The sequence below is a fragment of the Macaca thibetana genome, chromosome 5 (genome assembly GCF_024542745.1).
Source record: "Macaca thibetana thibetana isolate TM-01 chromosome 5, ASM2454274v1, whole genome shotgun sequence".
In the NCBI taxonomy this organism is placed as follows: domain Eukaryota; kingdom Metazoa; phylum Chordata; class Mammalia; order Primates; family Cercopithecidae; genus Macaca; species Macaca thibetana.
In genome coordinates, this window is record NC_065582.1 from 38,881,533 (window position 1) to 38,904,693 (window position 23,161).

At 35.5% G+C, this 23,161-nt stretch overlaps 2 protein-coding genes across 9 annotated transcripts in view; one reads left to right on the forward strand and one right to left on the reverse strand.

Annotated features, from left to right (window-relative positions):
* RPS3A (ribosomal protein S3A) overlaps positions 1-23,161 on the reverse strand; it is a 1,130,248-nt gene that overhangs the window by 168,880 nt on the left and 938,207 nt on the right. The window lies entirely within an intron of this gene.
* The window catches only part of LRBA (LPS responsive beige-like anchor protein), a 758,453-nt gene that overhangs the window by 89,282 nt on the left and 646,010 nt on the right, over positions 1-23,161 (forward strand). For 3 of the 4 annotated variants that reach the window (XM_050791167.1, XM_050791166.1, XM_050791168.1), the window contains exons 10-17: positions 2,511-2,708; positions 2,900-3,033; positions 4,630-4,738; positions 5,040-5,192; positions 11,168-11,336; positions 13,574-13,653; positions 14,943-15,005; positions 17,828-17,925. In XM_050791167.1, the coding sequence (XP_050647124.1) occupies positions 2,511-2,708; positions 2,900-3,033; positions 4,630-4,738; positions 5,040-5,192; positions 11,168-11,336; positions 13,574-13,653; positions 14,943-15,005; positions 17,828-17,925 (1,004 nt within the window). Of the gene's footprint in view, positions 1-2,510; positions 2,709-2,899; positions 3,034-4,629; positions 4,739-5,039; positions 5,193-11,167; positions 11,337-13,573; positions 13,654-14,942; positions 15,006-17,827; positions 17,926-23,161 lie in introns of those variants that run through there. The other variant, XM_050791169.1, reaches the window with a different exon arrangement.

Here is a 23,161-nt window from a genome sequence, read left to right on the forward strand (position 1 = left end):
CAACATAATAAAGTATTATATATGAAGAGCCCATGACTAACTGAACAGTGAAAAATAGACAGTTTTTCCTCTAAAATCAGGAACAAAGCAAGGATGCTTATTCTTTCCATTTCTATTCAACATAGTATTTGAAAATCCAGTTAGAGCAATTAGGCAAGAAAAAGAAATAAAAGGCAACTAAATTGGAAGGGAACAAGTAAAATGATCTGTTTGTATATGGCATGACCTTGTATCTAAAAATCCCTAAAGATTTCACCAAAAACTGTTAGGACTAGGAAATGAATTCAGCAGAATTGTAAGGCACAAAATCATACACACAAATCAATTGTATTTCTATGTAGCAATAATGAAGTAATAATGAACAGTTTGAAAATTACACAATTTCTTTTAAAATAGCATCAAAACGGATAACATACTTAGAAATAAACTCAACCAAAGTGGCAAAAGAGCTGTACCCTGACTCCACCAAGGAGGCCAAAGAGTTGTACACTGAAAAGCACAAAATGTTGCTGACAAAATTAAAGAGACCCAAAGAAATGTAAAGACATCCCTTGTTCATCTTGTGGAAGATTTAATATGTTAAAAATCCATACTACCTAAAGCAATCTACAGATTCAGTGCAGTTCTTATCAAAATACCAATGGCATTTTTTTGCATAAATAGAAACACAATTCTAAAATTAATATGGAATCTCAAGGGATTCTCAGTAGCCAAAACAGTCTTTAAAAAGGGGAACAAAGTTGCAGGCTTTACACTTCCGGATTTCAAAATTTATTACAAGGCTATAATACATAATGAAAACAGTGTTAGATTTGCTTAGACACATACGCCGAAGGAACACAATATAGTGTCCAGAAATTAACTTTTGCATATAAGGTCAGATGATCTTTGACAAGTGAGGCAAGGCCACATATTGGGGAAAGGACAGTGTGTTCGACACATGATGTTGGGAAAAGTGGATATCCAGATGCGAAAAATAAGAAAAAAAAGTTTTATACTTAATTCATATTATATGTTGTATATAAAAATGAGCTGAAAATGGATTAAAGACCTAAAAGTAACATGTAAAACTATAAAACTCCTGAAAGAATACATAAGGGAAAAGCTTTACAACATTGAATTTGGCAGTGATTTCTTGATTGATTGTGATACCAAAAGCACAGGCAACCAAAGCAAAAACAGACAAATAAGATGATGTCAAAGTTGTAAAGTTCTGAGCATCAAAGGAAATATCCAGCAGAGTGGAAAGGTAACCTACAGAGTGAGAGAAAATATTTAGCAATCATATATCTGATAAGGGATTAATATCCAGAATATATGAATCCTGTAACTCAACAACAACAACAACAACAAAACAATTAAAAACCCATAAAAGAGTTGAGTAGACATTTCTTTAAAGAAGATATGAAAATAGCCAATGAACATACGAAAAGATGCTCAATATCACTAGACATTAGAAAAATGCTAATTTAAATTACAACGAACTATCGCCTCACCATTTAGGATGACTCTTTAAAAAAGAAAACAGAAAATAATAAGTGTTGTTGAGAATGTGGAGAAATTGGTACTTTTGTGCACTGTTGAGGGGAATGAAAAATGGTGCAGCTGCTGTGGACAACAATATGAGGTTCCTCAAAAAATTAAAAATAGAACTTCCATGTGATCCAGTAATCTCACTTATGGGATATATACAAAATAATTGAAAAGAGGATCATGGAGACACATTTTCACACAAGAAATAGGGTCACAAGGAGATATTTGCCCACCCATGTTCATAGTAATAGTTTCAATAACTCAGAAATAGAAGTAACCCAGATGTCCAGTAGCAGATGAATGGATAAAGAAAATGTGACAGACAATACACATAAACACACAGGACCATTATTCAACCTTAAAAAACAAGGAAATCCTGTCATTAGCTAAAACATGGAGGAACTATGAAGACATTGTGCTAAATGAAATGCTTTGGTCACAAAAAGGCAAATACTGTATGATTCCACTTATATGAGGTATCTAAGAGTCCAACTCATAGAAACAGAAAGTAGAATTGTGATAGTCAGGGACTGGTGGGGAGCAGGAAATGGGAAGTTGTTAAATGGCTACAGAGTTTCAGTTTTGCAAGATACAGAAGTTCTAGAGATTTGCTGTTTAGCAATATGAATACAGTTAATGTTCCTCAATTACACACTTAAAAATACTTACGATGGTAAGTTGCATATTATATACTTTTGACCACAATTTTAACAAAAGAGTATAAGAAAAAAAGATAAAATGTGATCTGTTGGTCACTTTTACCTTTTTAAGGTAAGGTTTTAATGTCAGGTTGACTTGATTTCCATTGTATCTTTAAATTCAGCCAATTTTAGAAGTAAACAAAGAGGGGTCCTCTTACATGATACTGTTAAAAGATTATCAACCGTCTTCCTCCTTAAAATTTTACACCTGTATTGATTTGTACTTAGATTCTCTTTTTGTGGCATACTATTTAACTGTTTTTAATTAATTCTTAGGGTACATTTAAATTCAAAGCAGAAAGCGACCTTTTCCTAGCTGAGCATCACAAACTTCTATTGTACGATGGGAAACTCTCTAGTGCCATTGCGTTCACGTACAATCCACGGGCTACAGATGCCCAACTTTGCCTTGAATCATCTCCTAAGGACAACCCTTCAATTTTTGTTCATTCACCACATGCTCTCATGCTCCAGGTACTAACTGTGATCTTTGAAGAAAATTTATATTGGTAATTTTTGTTGTGTTATTGAGATGTATTTGGTAGCTTCTGTTAAATACATGGAATGTCACATTTTAGTGTTTCTGCATTTATTGTTGTGCCTTATTTTTAATTGTTTTGGAAAAGAAATCATTGAAGTCTTTACTGTGTTTTTGATCTTACAAGGATGTAAAGGCAGTTTTAACACATTCCATCCAAAGTGCAATGCATTCAATTGGAGGAGTACAAGTACTATTTCCACTTTTTGCACAGTTGGATTACAGGCAATATTTGTCGGATGAGGTTGATTTGACTATATGGTGAGTGCCTTTGTTTCTTTAATTTGCTATGAGGGTTACTTTCATCACTGTTGAGCTATACAATATTTTGTCTCTCACGTTTTGTTGTAGAGTCAAAATAATTTAAAGAAACTTGTGAACTATAAACTGTATTACAAGACCATATTAATTATGTCAGTATTAAGTTCTTGCTTATCAGTAGGAAATATGGAAGCTGTAAGAAACACAGTAAATTGGTTTTAGAATAATGTTATAAATGGCAATAATGGGTTACTCAAGAATAAATACATTTTTTGTCTAAATTTAAAATTTTTTTACTACCCATAATACAATACCCTGACATATTAATACTTTATAGAATTGTTTTGTTCTATGTTCTAACAGGGCTTACTTACAGTTTTTCCCATCCCCTCCCCTCCCCCTCCCCTCCCCCTCCCCCCTCCCCCCCCCCCCCCCCCCCCTCCCCTCCCCCCCCCGCCCCCCCCCCCCCCTCCCCCCTCCCCCCCCCCCCCCCTCCCCCTCCCCCCTCCCCCTCCCCCCCCCCCCCCCCCTCCCCCTCCCCCTCCCCTCCCCTCCCCCTCCCCCTCCCCCTCCCCCTCCCCCCTCCCCTCCCCCCCCCTCCCCCCCCTCCCTCCCTCCCTTCCTCCCTTCCTCCCTTCCTTCTTTCCTTCCTTCCTTCCCCCTACCTCCCCTCTCTGCCCCCTCCCTCATTTCCCCCTCCATGCCCTCCCCCTCTCCCCCACTGCTCTCCTCCTCCCTCCCTCCCTCCCCCCCCCCCCCCGTCCCCCCCCCCCCCCCCCCCCCCGCTTATTGAAATTGCTCGCAGTGAAAGCACTGATGTGGGGGTGGAGATTGGCTGCCGGTCATGCTTTCTCTCTCTCTTTTTTTTTTTTTTGGTGGGACTTCTCTCTGAGAAGGCAGTAACAACTGACCTTATTCCTTTCCCTTCTGGGAATCTTTAAAAATTGTAGGTAGTAGAGCATGGTTGTAGCCCCTGTTCAGTTTTAAAAGTGTTCAAGACTGACTAAAGAATTACAATTTTGTTGTTGGGATAATGAACAAACTTCTTAAATTAGTGTTCAACGACCTCAGGTTTGCCTCCAAGTTAACTTTCTCATCTTTCTCTTCATGTGCCCTCTGCTCCATTCAGACTGGGCAAGTCTGGAGCCCTAACACATTTTGAGGATTTATACCTTACTCTTTTTGCTCCACTGTCTTTTCTCACCTTTTGGCCCCTAACACTTCAAAGTTGAATATGCTTGCTTATCTAAGTTATATCTGTTCTTTAAGGCCTTACTATATTTTTAATAAGTATTTGTTATTGGTTGTTTTGGAAGTTGCTCATTTTTCTCTATATCATGCACATTTGTCATTGTTTCTAAGTAATTCACCTATTAATGTGTTTGGGATAAAGTATATGAAATAAATATTTGAGTAACTCCTAGTCCTACATTAAAAATCTAGTTCTGATGTAATGTTGGAAGCAGTTTTAGTGGAGCTTCAATTTCTTTGAAATGGAGAACTTTTTATTAAGGTGAATGGAAGGGTTACATCTATCTAACCTAATTAAAAAAATAGAATATGTTTTTTAATCATTGCCTTTTTAAAAAATTGTAGTTCAACCTTGCTGGCCTTTATCATGGAATTGTTGAAGAACTCAATTGCTATGCAGGAGCAGATGCTTGCCTGTAAGGGCTTCTTGGTAATAGGATATAGCCTTGAAAAGGTAAAGTATATTTTATGTTTTTGATTCTTAATTTACAGGCCATACATTTGTTCTCTAAGTGGCCAAGGAATTCTGTCTGCAAGAATGTCTCCTTGGTTACAGAAAATTACCTAAACTAAAATAACATTTTGTTGTTTTACCTTGCCTCCATTCCTCTATTAAACAAATGTGATAGTGAGCTTCATGGCATCTTTAACTTTGAGCATAATTTGTGGGCCAACTTTTTTCCTGGTAGGGATAGCCTGTAATTCACTTACTTTGACTTGAATTTGTAATAACATTTGAACTACCTTTTTTGTAGTCTTCCAAATCTCATGTCAGCAGAGCAGTACTTGAACTTTGCCTTGCGTTTTCAAAATATCTGAGTAATCTGCAGAATGGGATGCCCCTGCTCAAGCAGTTGTGTGATCACGTTCTTCTTAATCCTGCCATATGGATTCATACCCCAGCCAAGGTAATATATATCTATATATTGATATTGCTTTACTATCTTTGCTGTTTTTGTGCTTGAGAAGTGTGATAATTAAGAGGATTTTCTTTTTTTTTAATGTACTATTTTGCAAGACTTCAGTAGATTGCTTTTTTTGACTAAGCATCCTTTTTTACTCCTCAGGAAAAATTGCAAATCTGTGTGTGTGTGTGTATTAATATATACAAAGAATATATACACGCATACAAAAAATATATTCTGTGTAAATGTCATTATTTAAAAGATACAGGTATAGTCCTTATTTTTCTGAAATTAAATGAAATAAAGTTTTATTTGAGAGAGACTTCATTTACTAAATGTAAATCAAAGTTAGACAGTTTTAATGTAATTAATAATGTTTCCTAGTAACTGTAGGTTTGTTCCGTTGTAAATATGCATATATATTTTTTTCTTTTTTTTTCTATTTCTTTTTTTTTTTTTTTTTTTCTTTTTGAGACGGAGTCTAGCTCTGTTGCCCAGGCTGGAGTGCAGTGGCCGGATCTCAGCTCACTGCAAGCCCCGCCTCCCGGGTTCACGCCATTCTCCTGCCTCAGCCTCCCGAGTAGCTGGGAGTACAGGCGCCCGCCACCTCGCCCGGCTAATTTTTTTTGTATTTTAGTAGAGACGGGGTTTCACCGTGTTAGCCAGGATGGTCTCGATCTCCTGAACTCGTGATCCGCCCGTCTCGGCCTCCCAAAGTGCTGGGATTACAGGCTTGAGCCACCGCGCCCGGCCTTTTTTTTCTATTTCTTAAGAACTCACCCTGCTCCTGCTCTCTCTCTTTTTTACTTCACACTTTTGCCTTCCAACGTGATGAACTACTGAGTTTCATTCTTACAGGTACCGCTGAAATGTCACTTTTTCCTTGAAGGCATGATATACTAGTCTCATGTAATCATTTTAGTTTCACATTAATTCAAATTATAAAAACATTTGTGCAAATTTTTTTTCAGTTTTGTAACAACAAACCAATTAGCTCTATGTGAATGTAAATGAATTTGTGATAAGGTGTATGAACAAAATCTTTAATAAATCCTAATGTTGTAATACATTGTCCTAAAAATTCAGTAGTGGCAGTATTAAGCATAACTTGAAACAGAGCATTTTATTAAATTGCATAATTGTATCTATCTTATCTACAATTTTTGTTAGAAGTTGTGTTATTTCAAGCCCAGTTTTCCTCTCTCCCCTTCTGCCTTTTGGTCCACTTGCAGTGTGTATCATTGTTTAAGTTGGAATAGCACCTACTTATTCTAGTTGTCAGAAAAAAGTCTGCAGACTTTTTTTTGCTTTTCTAGAGTCTTAATATCTTATTTTCAGCTGGTCTTTTAAAATGTTAAAGAGAAAAACAGCTGCTGACTCTGATTGCCATTTGGAAATAATCAAAAGAGGCAGCTGGAGTTTGTAGCTTTTTATCTCCAGGTCAAATTTGACCTCATTTTCTTCCATGACCCTCAGTCTTATTTCTTTTTGAGGATTGTTTCAAGTTACTTTTTAAATCTTTTACTAGACACTTTTTTGTCTTACTGATCAGCATATTTGTAAGGCTTTGTGTCTCTTTTGATGTGGTCAGAAAGCCTCTTATTAGATACTTAGTTGGAGGGGAATTAAAAAAAATTCATCTTAAGATTTTCTTAGTTTCCTAGGATTATTTTACCCTATTTCTTATCTTCTACTTTTAATAACTTTCCTCAATTTCCTTTTTAGAATTTGCAGTTGAGTTGATAATATTAACATTTTCTCCTGTTTTAGCCATCTGCTTTATGTATCCACAAGGGGTTTTATCCACTTTTATTTTATTGTAAAGACAGTCATAAAAAAGGGCAGATCCAAATTTTGTTTGACTTGAAGGTCAAATGTTTATCATGTGGGAAATTTTTTAAGAAGAATACAATATAATGCATAGAAAATTAGGTTTAGGGTCTTGGAAGAAACATTTATAGATCAGTGGTCATAAAGTTTAAGCTTTATCAGCTTCGTGGTCAATCCACCTCTGGGTAAAAGTTGAAGGTCTGGATGTGTGGATGTGAAAAGCTTTGCTTTTTGAAAAGGGAGCTACCAGCGATTTGTAGTTTCCATTTATCTTAGATCTGCTCAGAGACCATCTTTTTAATGACCTAGCAGGAGAGATGAATTTTCTTGTCTACCATGGTCCTTTGTGTACTCAACAGATATTTGTTCAGTGACTACTTTATGGTGGTGAGCAAGATAGACTTGATACTTGCTCTCGTAGAATTTAGATTTAGTAGGAAAGACAGATGTTAACACACAATTTGTGTGGCTATTGGAGTACATAATGAGTGAATGAGGGAAGGTTTATTCATAATTAGCATATGAGTAATCTTGAGGTCTTTCATTCATCTCTATATGTTGCTACTAAATTCTATTTATTTATTTTTTTGACACAGGGTCTCACTGTGTCACCAAAGTGGGAGTGCAGTGGTGTGATCTCAGCTCACTGTAACCTCTGCCTCCCCAGCCCAGGTGATCCTCCCATCTCAGCCTCCTGAGTAGTTGGGACTGTAGCTGTGTACCACCACACACAGCTAATTTTTGTATTTTTTTGTAGAGATGATGTTTTGCCATGTTGCCCAGGCTGGTCTCAAACTCCTAGGCTCAAGTGATCCACCTGCCTCAGCCCTCCAGAGTGCTGGGATCACAGGTGTGAGGCATTAGGCCCAACCTCTGTTCATTTTTCTTTTACCACAGTATTATTCTCAATAGACTAACTTTCTCCAGTTTTCCATTTCTTTGTCTAACTTGTCACTATTCTGCCAGAGTTCCAACATGTTCTTTTTTTTATTTGAGACAGAGTCTTGTTCTGTCATCCAGGGTAGAGTGCAGTGGCATGGCCATGGCTCAGTGCAACCTTGAACTCCTGGGCTCAATCAGTCCTCCTGCTTCAGCCTCCTGAGTAGCTGATACTGCAGGTGTGCACCACCATTCCCATTCCCAGCTAACTTTTTACATTTTTTTGTAGAGACCAGGGTCTTGCTTTGTTGTTTAGGCTGGTCTCAGACTTCTGGCCTCAAGCAATCCTCCTCTCTCAGCCCCAGAAAGTGTTGGGATTACAGTCTTGAGCCACCATGCCCAACCCCAATATTTTCCTAAGATACGATTCTTATCATTCCTTAGCCCCAGAAGTTTTAATGGTTTCCCATTGAGGACTTCATGTCAATTATTATTTCTAGATTTTCTAGCTTAAAAATGGAAATATCCTCAGTGGATAGGGAGGTACCAAAAGGTTTCCCTATAGTGGTGGTTCTCAGTTTTGACTGCTAATAGAGTAAGTTGGGGTAGGTTTATAAAAACAGACAAATATAGAATCCCACCACTTCCACTGCAGATTCTGATTTCATCAATATGGTGTTATTGGTGGAGGGTGTCCAGGTTCTTGGTGTCTTGAACAAAGAATTGGACAAAATGCACAAGGCAAGGGAAGAATGAAGGAACAAAAGCAGAAATTTATTGAAAATGAAAGTACACTCCACAGTGTGGGAACAGGTCTGAGCATAGGGGCTCAAGAGCCCTGTTACAGAATTTCCGGGGGTTTAAATAACCTCTAGAGGTTTCCACTGGTTGCTTGCTGTAGGCCCTATGTAAATGAAGACAATGCAGTAAAGTTACAAAGTCATTTACTCGGTGTATGCCCTATGTAAATGGAGAGGATATTTCTTGTCATAGCTGTAGTGTTTCCATTTGATTTAGTTCTAGGAAGTCCTTAGGTTCCCTGCCTCTAGACCCTATTCTCCTGCCTCACTGAGATGGGACTCAGGCATCAGTATTAAAAAAAAAAAAAAAAAAAGTTTTCCAGTTATTTTAATGTGCAGTCAAGATTGAGAACTGTTGTTCTAACTCTAGGGAAACCTTTATTTCAACCATCATTTTTCTTGCTTGAAATTTTCTCTTGTATTCTGTCTGTCTATTCTACTACTCATCTTCAAAGCCTATCTTAATGCCTACTTTCTTAGTGAAGCTTTTCTTTACGATTTCAGTTTATTCTATAATAATTTATCTGTCCTCTGAATTAATAATATTTCAGAGCTGTATGTTACTCAGTTACATATTGCTTCATGACTTTTTTCATGTTTTGGTGGGCATATTTATTATCTTTGATTTATTTTGCTTAAATATAAGTGTATTTTTTTTTTTTAATCTTTTCAATTGTATTTCAGCTACTTAGGGACAGCATACGTGCCATTATATTTCCATGATACAGTGTTATGCATGTAGTTAGATGTAAATATTTGCTGAAGGACTGAAACAACATGGTTAAGAATTTGAGCCATGTCACATTGTCTCAATGAGGAGTGGATTGGGTCTATCAATTTGAACAGCAGTAGCTACATCAAAATAACATTTTGCAGCAAATCAGTAGATCACAATGTATATGTATGCGTTTAGACACATATATGGTTTTGTGAATTACAATGATCTTCCAAACCCTGCTTTTAAGTGGTTCAGAACCTGCCACTTTTTACCATGTTAGATTTATTCACTGACACTCTAATTGATTTAGCCTTGATTGTTTATCTGTAGGGCACCTGGAAGATAGGTACCTACTTTTTTGCTCTCTAAAGAAATCCCTAGGTGACACTGAGGTACCTTGCAGGTTTGAAAAGGAAAATGCCCTCGTTGTCCAGGAAGGTAACATAAATGTTCAATTATAAATGATCAGTAGTTTGGTCTGTGGTCAAGGGCAGAATATATGTCCTATACTTAAAGTTTTTCAGCTTATAAAATATACCGTCTAGCAATAAAATGAAAAATTCTTGATTTCAACATGAGAGTAGAGCAAAAGCAGTCGTTATTTTTGCTGCTCTAAGTAATGGAGTATAGTTGATGAGTTTCAGACCCATAATTTCACTAAAAAAAAAATTTTTTTTTTGAGGCAGGGTCTCACTCTGTCGCCCAGGCTGGAGTGCAGTGGCACTATCTCGGGTTACTGCAGTCTCTACCTCCTGGGTTTAAGAGATTCTCCTGCCTCGGTCTCCTGAGTACCTGGGACTACAGGTGTGTACCACCATGCTCGGCTAATTTTTGTATTTTTTGGTAGAGACAAAGTTTCACGATGTTGGCCAGGCTGCTTTTAAACTCCTGACCTCAAGTGATCTGCCCGCCTCAGCCTCCTAACGTGCTGAAATTACAGGCGTGAACCACCGGGGTGGGCCAATTTTTTGTTGAGATGAAATGTGCAGTGGTGGGGTAGCACTTGTATTATTTCTTTCTCTTACATATGAAGAGGTGATATTTTGAAGTTAATATAAAAATATATAACTTCTTATGTATTTTTTAAACTACTTATCAATGAGATTAGTAGAATCCTTTCCAAGTTAGGGGACATTTTACACATGTTGAGAGATTATAATGTTATAATGAAAATGCTAGATTGGAATGTTTCTTGTAATGAGCTACTGTCACAGAATTCTGTTTTTCTAATACTCCTCAGTTAAACTCTATATCTTTTTCTATGGTTTTCTTTTGGTTTAGTTCTATTTGTTTTTTCCTTTTGCGTTACTAGTACTTTTTCTTTGGAGTCATTTCAGTTCCTGATTTTCTGCAAATGTTATATTTGAAAGAAATTCTAGATTTTTCAAACAACTATGCATAGATAACATAAGTAATAAGTCTATTATAAAGAGGTTACACATGCTTAGGAATAATTGCTGGTTGCTAAATAGGAATCACAAAGTTATTTCCATGGAATAATGCAGCAAAAAGTTTCCATATTTGATAATGCTTCTATAAAAGAAGAAATTACCTGGTTTGGTTTTATAAGGAGTGTGTGTGCATGTGCTTGTGTGTCAATGGGTATGTGTTACCTAATATGAATATTATTATCAGGCTCAGCATTTTACTTTTTGGAAGAAGCATGGTGAAAATAAAACAGCCTGAAAGTGTTACTGGAAACAGATAAAATGCTGGTGGGGTTCTCTAAGTTCTTCATTTTTATTCTGTAGGTTCAATTGATGCTCTATACTTATCTGTCCACGGAATTCATTGGTACAGTCAACATATATAACACCATTCGGAGAGTTGGAACAGTGCTTCTCATCATGCACACGCTGAAGTACTACTACTGGGCAGTGAATCCTCAGGATCGAAGTGGTATTACCCCAAAAGGATTAGGTATATAATTTCTGTCTGTATATTAGTTTACACAAATGCAAATCAGGATTTAATTTTTCTTTTTGTTTTAACCAGTACGATCATATATTTGGGCAGCTTTTCTATATTCCATATGGCAAAATTTTATTTTAATCTCATTGATAATGTTAATAGTTTGTCCTAAATTGTGGTTTCTAGAGTTTAATAACTTGCTACTTGTATGGAAGAATACTACTTGTGCTGATGTGAGTTTTTTGGGGAGCTGATATGACTAGGATGGTTGTTGTAAGGCACTGAAAATGCCAAGAAATTTTTAATTAGTTTTTAGTAATTGATGCGAGACGGATTGTCACAATGAGATTCCTTGAAAATGATGTTTTGGGAATATAGGGGTTTCTTACAAAAGTAGGAGTTACCTGCTTCTCTTAAAGATATAATGAAATTACAAAATATTAGTAATTGTTTTCTTACATAATGAGGACTAACTTGCTGAAAGGGTAATATTCATTCAACATGACCAGCAGTTCATATAAGGGGTCAAAATAAAACTTTTGACATAGAGTGGCTCTTTTGTTTGTAACTATAGCAGTCTTCTTGGAATTGGCTTACATCATAAAGGGAGGTAATCAGCTCGTGTAAACTGGCAGTTTCAGATACAACTTGATACAGGTATTCTGAGTATGACCATAGGACTGAATTTGTCTCGCTGCGTTTACCAGTTCTTCTGTGATGACTGTTTTCACATACTCGCTCCCTTTGTAGTAGTAAGCAGCTGGTCCACTTTCACATCCATAACAGCTTAAATCCAGTGTAAGAGCATCTGCCTATATAAAGTGTTTCCAGTGAAAGTCTCTTTTAGTCTCTCTCTTGCTCATTGGCTTTGATTATATCATGTGCCCATTTCTGTGGTTGTAATTGCTCTGATTGCTTAGAAATGGAGGCATCCCCTACCTTGAAAGACATGGTCTGAAAGTGAAGATGACTTCAGTCACTTGGTAAAAATGAAGGGGTGTTGCTTGAAATTAAGAAATAGATGCTGGGGAGTCAATAACATACATTCTCATTGTAGTAAGAGGCTTTGGTTGTTTAGTGATTTACAAAGATTTTCACATTGGCATACTACTTTTTATATCACTTTCAAAATAAGCTTGGTTTAGCCTCAGAGAATCTGGTATCTGTAATTTAGCAAGCTATGAACTTTTTAAGCTGGCAAGGTTGTGGCAGATCTAGAACCGGGTCAGAATTTTCTCATGACTATTTCATGGTGCTGTAGGTGTATCATGCATGTACTGTCCTAGGTGCTAGTTTTGTATTCTTGCCTGCCTTTTATAACTGATTAGTGACCTTGGGAAAGTCTCATTCTTCAAATGAGAGAACTGGACAAATTTTGTGATCCTATTCTAACTCTAGTCTTATAGTCTTTTTTTTTTTTTTTTGTCTAGGAATCATATGGAACAAATTTTAAACAATTTTCTTCCTATTTTCATTGATCTGTTCAAGGTCATGGTGGTCCTATGCTTTGGTGGTCTAAGAACTATCTGTAAATAGTGATTAGTGGGGGGAAAATTATAAAATATATGAGCAAACAGGTTCCTAACTTAGGATCTTAGAGCAATGAGTGTTTGGTTTCCAAAAGCTTTCTACTTGGAAATTATATGTTTGAGACATGAAAATTGATTTAATGTGAGCCATGTGTGACCAAGGACTTTTCCAAGCAGAGAAGGAGATGTCAGAGGCAGTCAACATAGTATTTCCCTTCTTCATGAATGATACCGTGTGGTGAGGCATTCTTTTTAAGATTTTTGTATTATCTTATATAATGATAACAGTAGAAAAATTTTGTCATACTGAATTCATATATAATAATAATGTTGAAAGTTTAGATTTTCTTTTGTTTTTTTCTTTGTAAACTTTGTTACCTTACTAATACTCCCAGAGTCTTAAAATAAGTGTATTATTATTGAATACAAATTTTATTTGTTACTTCATTTTTATGTTTTGGACATTCTTTGACCTATTCAAAGTACTTCTTCATTGTAGTTTCAACATAACCTGTATGTATGTTTGAAATATTGTGTATACAGTGCGTGTAAGATTGAACACTTGTCTTTCTAGAGGCATAAAATAGGTCATTCTGTAGGAGACTGACCTTTATGTTTCTTACAAACAAATGGAAAAACTCTTGGGAATAAGAATTTTATACTTTGACAGCATTGAGGTCCTTTAAATACTAACTGTATATATGTATTTTTTAAAAGATGGACCGCGACCTAGTAAAAAAGAAATACTTTCTCTACGAGCATTCTTGTTGATGTTCATTAAGCAATTAGTGATGAAGGTGAGTTCACATTCCTTATTCCGTAGCATACTGTGTATTGTGGCTTATAATTTCACATGAAATACAATCTTGTTTTATATATTCTTTGCTTGGTTACTATGGTTACACATTGGAAAATACTTTGAAAGATGTTTCCATGTTTGTTTTGGTTCTTTTTTGGAGCCTATATGGATATAAATTGTTGCAGAATTAGGGATTGGTAGTTGTATTTTATGTTATATAAATTTCTTTAGTAGCTCAAGTGTGTTCATTCATTCCGCAAATATTTACTATGTTTCTGTTAGTATTTGGCACTATACTCCTGAAGGAGGTTTCATTTTTAGCAGGCTCCTTGTACCTGACATTCAGATTTTGAGAAATAGTATTTCTGTGTAAATGTACCAGGTAGGTGTATGAGCCTTTAGAAGTGGTCATATTTAGTCCCTTTTCATTGTATTACAGGTAAAGTAAAATTTACCATTCTAAAAAAGGCATTTTGGTTTTATAAGATAGCAATATATAAATGTAGTTGTTACCAATATTTTGTCAGTATTTTCCTATATGATTTTATAATGCTTTATTAGTTGTCACATAAGATTATGGCAAGTGAACCTAACTTTTAGTATACCTTTCAGATTCATATACCTTATTTCCATTTATTTAAAAAAAGTATCCTTTGAATTGTCTTCGTTTTGTTGCTCGTTCCCAATGGCTACTGTTTTTATTTTCCAATTTAATTTCTTCTTTTGTGGTTTTTTTTTTTAAGATTGCAGCTTTTTTAGTGATTAATATACTCATAGAACAGGTTGAAAATTTTCATAATGAGCTCATATTTAAAAGTGCAGTGTTTTTTTTTTTCCCCCCAGTGAAATTACTATTTAATTTTTAGGTACTTGACATTTTAACTTGATAATTTCAGAAACTGTTCATTTTATTCTCCACATTTAATTTAAGTCAAAAAGATGTCTTCTGTATTTAGAGGCGTATTAGGTGTGGATATTACTTTTTAATTTATCATTACTTATTATTTTTGCTGACTTCAGGATTCCGTAGCTTTAGTAAGTGGGCTATCATATTATACAAGGTGTTGAAAACAGGAAGCTGATTTTAAATCTCTTTTGACCTCTACGTGGTCTGGAGCATTGATGTCTTTAGTGCCTCCCCAAATTTTTGTTTTACATTTAGATTCTCTGTTACATTATATTTTCATATTTATAGTAGCTGACCAACTTGACAAATCTATGTATATAATTTCTCTTTAAACATTTTTTTACACGTAAACATAAGATACCTGTATTATGTTTTTGAAGGATTCTGGAGTAAAGGAAGATGAATTACAGGCCATTCTTAATTACCTACTGACTATGCATGAGGTAATATTTGAATTTTATATTTTGAAATTTTAATTTTTGAAGCTACATTAGACTTTTTTAAAAGTAAAAATTTAAAGAAATCTTCAATAATTATGTAACTGTAATGGGGAATAAATGTGTCTACTTAGGAACTAAGCCCTAGCCATCTTTATTTAAATATCCTTTATTACCACAAGATGAATCTTGAGAATCATCATGAAAAGCTTTAAAAAGTACTAACATTGGATTTCATTGAATTAATAATAAAGTATACCAAAGCATACTTTCAGTGTATTTCCAGAAACTGGTGTAACAAATGAAAAAATAGATTATGAAAATGACTAAAAATGATTAGGTTTTAAAAATTCATAACACAATCTTCCCACTGACTTTACATGTTCAAATATTAAACAACTCATTTATAATGGGATTTAAAATTATGTGTTTGAAAAGAAGGTTGAAAATTAAATAGGTTGAAATATGTTTTTCTTTTTATTTTTTAGTACCAGGAAAACGCAATATATGTCAGTTGCAATCTAACTAAATCATCTCTTTTTAGTTAGATTTTTACCTATAATTAGTAAAACTTAGGAATTGATGAAATATATCATAGAATTTTAAATGATAATTTGTACTCCTATATTATAATTAATATCTTGTGAATTAATAAATATATTTTAGTATGGAGTAGTGCCTTCTTTAATTTTTAAATAAGGGATAATGATTGCATCTCTTTGTTAATTCAAGTATAAAAGAATGGCTTAAATTTTGTGAGTAATATTTGACTCAAAATCATTAATGATTATATTTTTTCCTCTTGAATAGGCAATTCTATTAATTTTTAGATTTTTCTGACCAAATATAATATTTTAGAAATTTTCAGGTGAATTTCATGTGATCTATATATGTGATTTTGTTTTTATTAACCCTAAGGGACTGAATAAAGTACTTTATATGAGGTAAACTGGAAGTCACAGTGATTCCTTATTGTTAGGAAAATTTCAGGTCCTGTAAATAAGACTTTCAAAGCTTCAGTGTCCTAGCTCTAGATCATCTGTTTAACTTACTGAAAATTAGGTATATAAGTAGCTTCCATAGCAAAAATTCCAAAGCAGTGAAGGAAAACTAGAGTTAGGGCAACCAAGTAAACTAAATTCTGTTAGCTGTTTGCCTTTTCCTTTTTGGGTCAGTATTGTCCAAGTTGGCTCTAATGATATGCATACATATTGGTGTATGCAACAAAGGTAGTGAAGGATTTTTATGAATTTTTTTTGGGATCTAGAACTCATGTATGTTCCTGTGCTGTTATTCTGTAAACATTATCAAATACTACCACATATTAGTGGTATGTTGATGAAGTAAACATTTATTGTTTATCTTCATAGTGACAATAGGACTGTATATAAAAGCGATCCGGTTATCATTTCCTACAAAGTGTTCTTTTAGAACTAGTTTCTGGAGAGGCACAGTGAATAAAATATTTCAGGTCAGATAAGTTTAAGAAATGATACATAATATCTTGTCCCTACCACTACCACCAGATTTGCAACATTCATTAGCATTTTAGAAGCTCTAATATATTTTTCTGTAATAAAGAATAACCCTTCCCCACAATTTTTAAGCCTTCCTTAAAAAACAATAATGTTGGATATACTGTTTCTATAGGTTATGTTTTACAAAATCTTGATTCAGTATAACATAAAAGGCATTTTATTTCTTTGATTAAGAAATTGTTTTGGGCCGGGCGCGGTGGCTCAAGCCTGTAATCCCAGCAGTTTGGGAGGCCGAGACGGGCGGATCACGAGGTCAGGAGATCGAGACCATCCTGGCTAACACGGTGAAACCCCGTCTCTACTAAAAAAATACAAAAAACTAGCTGGGCGAGGTGGCGGGCGCCTGTAGTCCCAGCTACTCAGGAGGCTGAGGCAGGAGAATGGCAGGAACCTGGGAGGCGGAGCTGGCAGTGAGCTGAGATCTGGCCACTACACTCCAGCCTGGGTGACAGAGCGAGACTCCGTCTCAAAAAATAAAAAATAAAAAATAAAAATTAAAAAAAAAGAAATTGTTTTGAAGCCGGGTGTGGTGGCTCATGCCTGTAATCCCAGGACTTTGGGAGGCCGAGTTGGGAGGATTATGAGGTCAGGAGATTGAGACCATCCTGGCTAACATGTTGAAACTCCGTCTCTACTAAAAATACAAAAAATTAGCCAGGAGTGGTAGCAGGCACCTGTAGTCCCCGCTACTCTGGAGGCTGAGGCAGGAGAATGGCGTGAACCCAGGAGGTGACACAGCGAGAGACTCCATCTCAAAAAACAACAACAACCAAAAAAAACCAAAGAAATTGTTTTGAGGTCAGGCACAGTGGCTTAACCTGTAATCCTAGCACTTTGGGAGGCTGAGGTGGGCAGATCACTTAAGGCCAAGAGTTCGAGACCAACCTGGTCAACATGGTGAAACCTTGTCTCTACCAAAAATACAAAGATTAGCCAGATGTGGTGGTACACACCTGTAGTCTCAGCTACTAGGGAGGCTGAGACACAAAAATTGCTTGAACCTGGGAGGCAGAGGTTACAGTGAGCTGAGATCACACCACTGAGCTCCAACCTGAGTGAGAGAGTGAGACTCTGTCCCTTTGCACAGAAAAAGAAGTTGTTTTGCTATTTTAGGTATATTTGCAGTTACAGAGGTGAATGTGTACACTTAAATAACATAATTTGTTACAAATAACTATCACAGATATGTCTACTTATATTTCTGATGTTGGAATTTCTATTTCAGAAGTATTTAGTATTCAACTAAGTAGTTTTTTTCATCATTAAAAAAAATTTCTAAAATGATTATAGGATGACAATCTAATGGATGTCCTACAGCTGCTTGTTGCATTAATGTCAGAACACCCTAACTCTATGATTCCTGCTTTTGACCAAAGGAACGGGTTACGGTAAGAGTTAATATATCAAGAGTTTTTAATATATTTCATATAGGGGATTAGTTTGGAAATATTTGAAAGCTTCTTAAGTATGAAAAGTATTATTGAAACTTACATATGAAATGAGTTTATAGCTTGAAATGAGTTAAGATTTAAGACCCATTTATTATCATGCATTTTTTTCAATGAATCTTTAATTATAGAGGCTGTGTTACTATTTGTTACTATTTAATTTGTGAAGACAGATAAATGATTCCAGTATTTTGTATGGTGAATGCTATTATAGAGCTACTGTATTGTTGCCTTCTTTAGCAGAATTATCTTTAGGTTGTAGAATAGTATTAAATAGTGTTCAGTTGTAATCCAAGACAAGCTCTCTATCTTTCCTTTAAAATATCACTTCCACCACCTCCCACTTCAGACTCAGCGTTGTATTAGTTTGCTTAGGCTGCCATAATCAAATACCATGATTGGATGGCTTACACAACAAATATTTGTTTCTCACAGTTCTGGAGGTGGGAAGTCCAAGATCAAGATGCCAGTGGGGTTGGTATTTGGTAAAGACTCTCCTCTTGAGTTGCCTACATCCTCTTCCTTGCTGTGTTCTCACGTAGCAGAGAGAGAAAGAGAGCATGAGTGAGCTCTCTGGTGTCTCTTCTTACAACAACATTACTCCTACTGGATTAGGGACCCACTCTTATGACTGCATTTAACCCTAATTACTTCCTTAGAGACTCTGTCTCCAAATACTAATGGTAGGGTTTCAACATAAGAATTTTGGGTATATGCAGTTATTTGGTCCATAACGGTGATCAACAACAAAAACAGAATACTTATATTTTACACATAAGGAAGTTTAAAATCTTTTGTTTAATGAAAAAGTGTCTGGGCGACAAAAGTTTAGCAACTACTTTGCTTAATCATCAGCTACAGAAACTAATTTAATTATCGAGTTATAATAAATTCACACAAGGATTTTTGTTTGTTTGTTTGTTTTTGAGACAGTTCTCACTGTGTCACCCAGACTGGAGTGCAGTGGTACGATCACGGGTCACTGCAGCCTTGATCTCCTGGGCTCAAGGGGTCCTCCTTCCTCAGTCTTCTGAGTAGCTGGGATTACAGGCATGTACCACCATGCCCAGCTTATTTTTAAAATTTTTTTGTAGAGACAAGGTGGACAAAGTCTCACCGTGTTGCCTAGGCTGGTCTTGAACTCCTAGGCTCAAATGCACATTGATCTTCTGTTACAGATTCTTTATTTGGTATCTTTTAATGCTCATTCTCTACAAGATAAAAAGTAACTTTATTCATTATATTTAAGGGGTTTATCTTCAGCGTTCTCCAGGAAAACAGAACCAATAGTGTGTGCGCGTGCACACACATACACATGCATGAGAGAGATTTATTTTAAACAATTGTTTTACACAATTTTGAAGGCTGGCAAATCCAAAATCTGTAGGATAGGCAGGCTGACTGGAGACCCAGGGAAGGGTTGATGTTGCAGTTCAAGTCCAAAGGCAGTCTGCTGACTGAATTTTCTCTTTGTCCAAGGCAGTCAGGCTTTTTTCTGTTAGGCTTTCAACTGGATAAGGTCCACATACAAAAAATCTACTTATTTAAATGTTAATCTCATCCAAAAAAATACCTTCAAAGAAACATCTAGAAAAACATTTGACCAAATATCTTGATACCATGGCCTAGCCCAGTTGACACATAAAGTTAAGCATTATAAGATGTAAATTTACAGTTTGTCATTTATTTATAGTTTTGCTATCAAACAGAGTACTCTTTATTTTCCCTTACCACTGTCTAATAATTATTACTTTGAATAAGCTTGCTGTGTACAAGTATTTGTATGGACATATGTTTTCATTTTTCTTGAGTATATGCCATACTTAGGAATGTAATGGATAGGTTGTATGATACCCATATTAACACAAAACAAACGAGGCTTATAAATACTTGTTTCTTTTGTACACATTTCCTATCCAATAACTGAATTTCAGAAAAAGATTTAAGGGTTTGTGTAAAGACCTGGCAGATTTTTTTCTTTTTGGTGCCAGAGTATCTAATTTTATAACCTTATGTTCTTAGTATTGGTGTGGATGTGCTTTAGTGTATTTTGTGATTTAGTGTATAGGATTTTACTACTTTTTATTTAAAAAATAATTTCAAGATAGGATCATAGACATTTAAAAACTAGTAAGAAGAATTATTCTGTTGAAAATCTGGACAAGGAAAGTATAATTTATACTTGTGGTCTTCGTGTGTGAATTTTTGGTACACAGCCTTATCTCAGTTTCACTAGGTGTGAATAACTTCATTGTCCTTGTAACTAACTCATCTTAGCGTTCACATTTTGTACTTTTTTAAATTCCTTAACTTTGCTGCCCTTACTGCCATTCTTTGTAATTTATCCATTCCTATTTTAAAAACCTAGACCTTTTTATCACTGGAATGTTTCCACATCATAAATTTAAAATTCCAATCTTACTCTTTAATCAAAATCATCTATCTCTTGTTTTTCTAATATTGCCCTTTCCAGTGCTCTTCAGCCTCATAGTTACCTTCTGTCCTGTGATCTTGCTTTTTTTTTATCCTAGTGTGTCATACTACATCTGCCATTGTTTACTTTCTTCTTGGCTTGGTTATTTGCTGGAAGTGGTTTCTAACAAAAACTTCCATCTGCCCTTGTCCTGTTAGATTTGCTTTTGAGAATTCTGATCCTAGATTAGTCTAGGTAGGCACACTCTAAGCTAAACCTTGGCTGGTGGGGAAAAGTCATGCAGTGTTGTATGTTGAAACTATTATAAATTCATGATCTACACTTCTATCATTGTTAGACTTTTCTTTTATTTATTCCTTCAGATACAATTCTAAATTTTTACAACTCTTCCTGTTAGCAGTGACAGCCTTGTCTACTTAATTAGAGCTGTTAGGAGGGAATTATTTCAACTTCCATCTTTTTTCCCCAAAGGTGTATTTTAGAGCACGTTCTTGTTGGCTTCTAGTACGGTAGTAGTAGATAAGGTCTTCTTCTTGTTTATGGCTGCTCTTCCATTGTTGCCCTTGATCATATTTATTTTTATTTTTTCTATTTTATTTTTATTGCTTTCTTTGGCTGACTCTTCTATAATGGTTTATCTTTATAAATAACATTTTGTTGTGGCACTGTCACTCTCATTCTTTTAAATACTGCCTATGGTTACTTTCCTGCTATAACCACAGCTATTCTCATTCTTTTAAATATTGCCTATGGTTACTTTCCTGCTATAACAACAGAGTCAAAGAGTTGTAACAGAGATGATATGGCCCATAAATTCTAAAACAGTGGTCCCCAGCCTTTTTGGCACCAGGGACTGGTTTTGTGGAAGATAGTTTTTCCACAAACTGGGGTGGGGGGTGGTTTCAGGATGATTCCAGTTTATTACATTTATCATTTGATTCTCATAGGGAACATGCAACCCTAGATACCTTGTATGCACTGTTTACAATAGGATTCTACTCCTATGAGAATCTAATGCCACAGCTGATATGATAGGAGGCGGAGCTCACGCAGTAATGCTTGCTGGCCTGGTGCTCACCGCCTGCTGTGTGGCCTGGTTCCTAACAGTCCACAGACTGGTACAGGTCTGTTGCCCGGGGACTGGGGACCCCTGTTCTAGAATATTTACTATTTGATCCTTTACATAGCAGTTTTTTAACTCCTGTGCTAAATTATTCCAAATTTTTTTTTTTCCTTTAATGGTTTAAATCTCCTTTCCTTCTTATGTTTAATTTCAGGGTTAGGTAAAACTATACCAAAATGCATCTTTTTTTTTTTTTCATGCAATACAGATGTAAACAAAATGCATCTTTTTAGCTATATGGGAGTTTGTGATAGATTTTTTTTTTTTTAGTTTTGAAAGTATAATTTATTACCTTAACATTTACTTGAAACCATTTATTACTTCAAAATATTTGACTTGATGTAGATTTCACTAAGTTTTGCCAGTATCATTTTTTAGTAGCTTTATTGTAACATAATTGACATACAGTGAACTGCACATAGAAAGTTTTGACATGTATCTAAATCTCTGAAACCATCACAACAAACAAAATAATGACAAATTTGTCATTACCAAAATTTCTTATGCCTCTTTGTAATCCCTCCCTTATACTGATCCCTAGGCTAGCACTGATCTGTTTGTTGTCACTGTAGATTAATTTGGATTTTCTAGAATTTTATATAAATGGAATTATGCAGTATGCGTTCTTATTTGTCTGACTTCCCTCAGGATAAATTATTTTCAGATTCACCCATATTGTTTTATTTCCTTGTATTGTTGGATATTATTTCATTATATGCATATATCACAATATTTAGCCATTCACTATTGATGGACATTTGTTTCCAGTTTTTGGCACTTGAACACAAGCTTGCTGTGAATATTCATGTACAAGTATTTGTATGGACATGTGCTTTTTTATTTATCTTGAGTATGTACTTAGGAATGTGGTGGCTGGGTCATATTGTAGGTGTATATTTAATTTTTTAAGTAACAGTCAAACTGTTTTTCAAAGTGATTGTAGTATTATGTATTCCCACCAGCAGTGTATAAGAATTCTGTTTGACCCATAATCTCACCAAGTTTTGGTTTGGTCAGTCTTAAACTTCAGCCATTCTAATAGGTGTGTGGTAGTATCTAATTCTGGTTTTAATTTGCATCTCCCTCATGATGAATTATGTCCAAGTCATCATCTCATGTGCTTATTTGCCATCTATATATGTTTCTTTGATGAAAAGTTCAAGTCTCTTAGTTATTTTTTAAATTGCTTTTTGTGTCCTATTTAATAATATTAAATCTTTTTTTTTTTTTTTTTTTTTTTTTTTTTTTTTTGAGATGGAGTCTCACTCTGTCGCCCAGGCTGGAGTGCAGTGGCCGGATCTCAGCTCACTGCAAGCTCCGCCTCCCGGGTTTATGCCATTCTCCTGCCTCAGCCTCCCGAGTAGCTGGGACTACAGGCGCCCGCCACCTCGCCTGGCTAATTTTTGTATTTTTTTTAGTAGAGATGGGGTTTCACCGTGTTAGCCAGGATGGTCTCCATCTCCTGACCTCGTGATCCGCCCGTCTTGGCCTCCCAAAGTGCTGTGATTACAAGCTTGAGCCACTGCGCCTCGCCAATAATATTAAATCTTAGTAGAGTTCTTTATATATTCTGGATACAAGTACTTTATCTGATATGTGCATTGCAAATATTTTCTCCC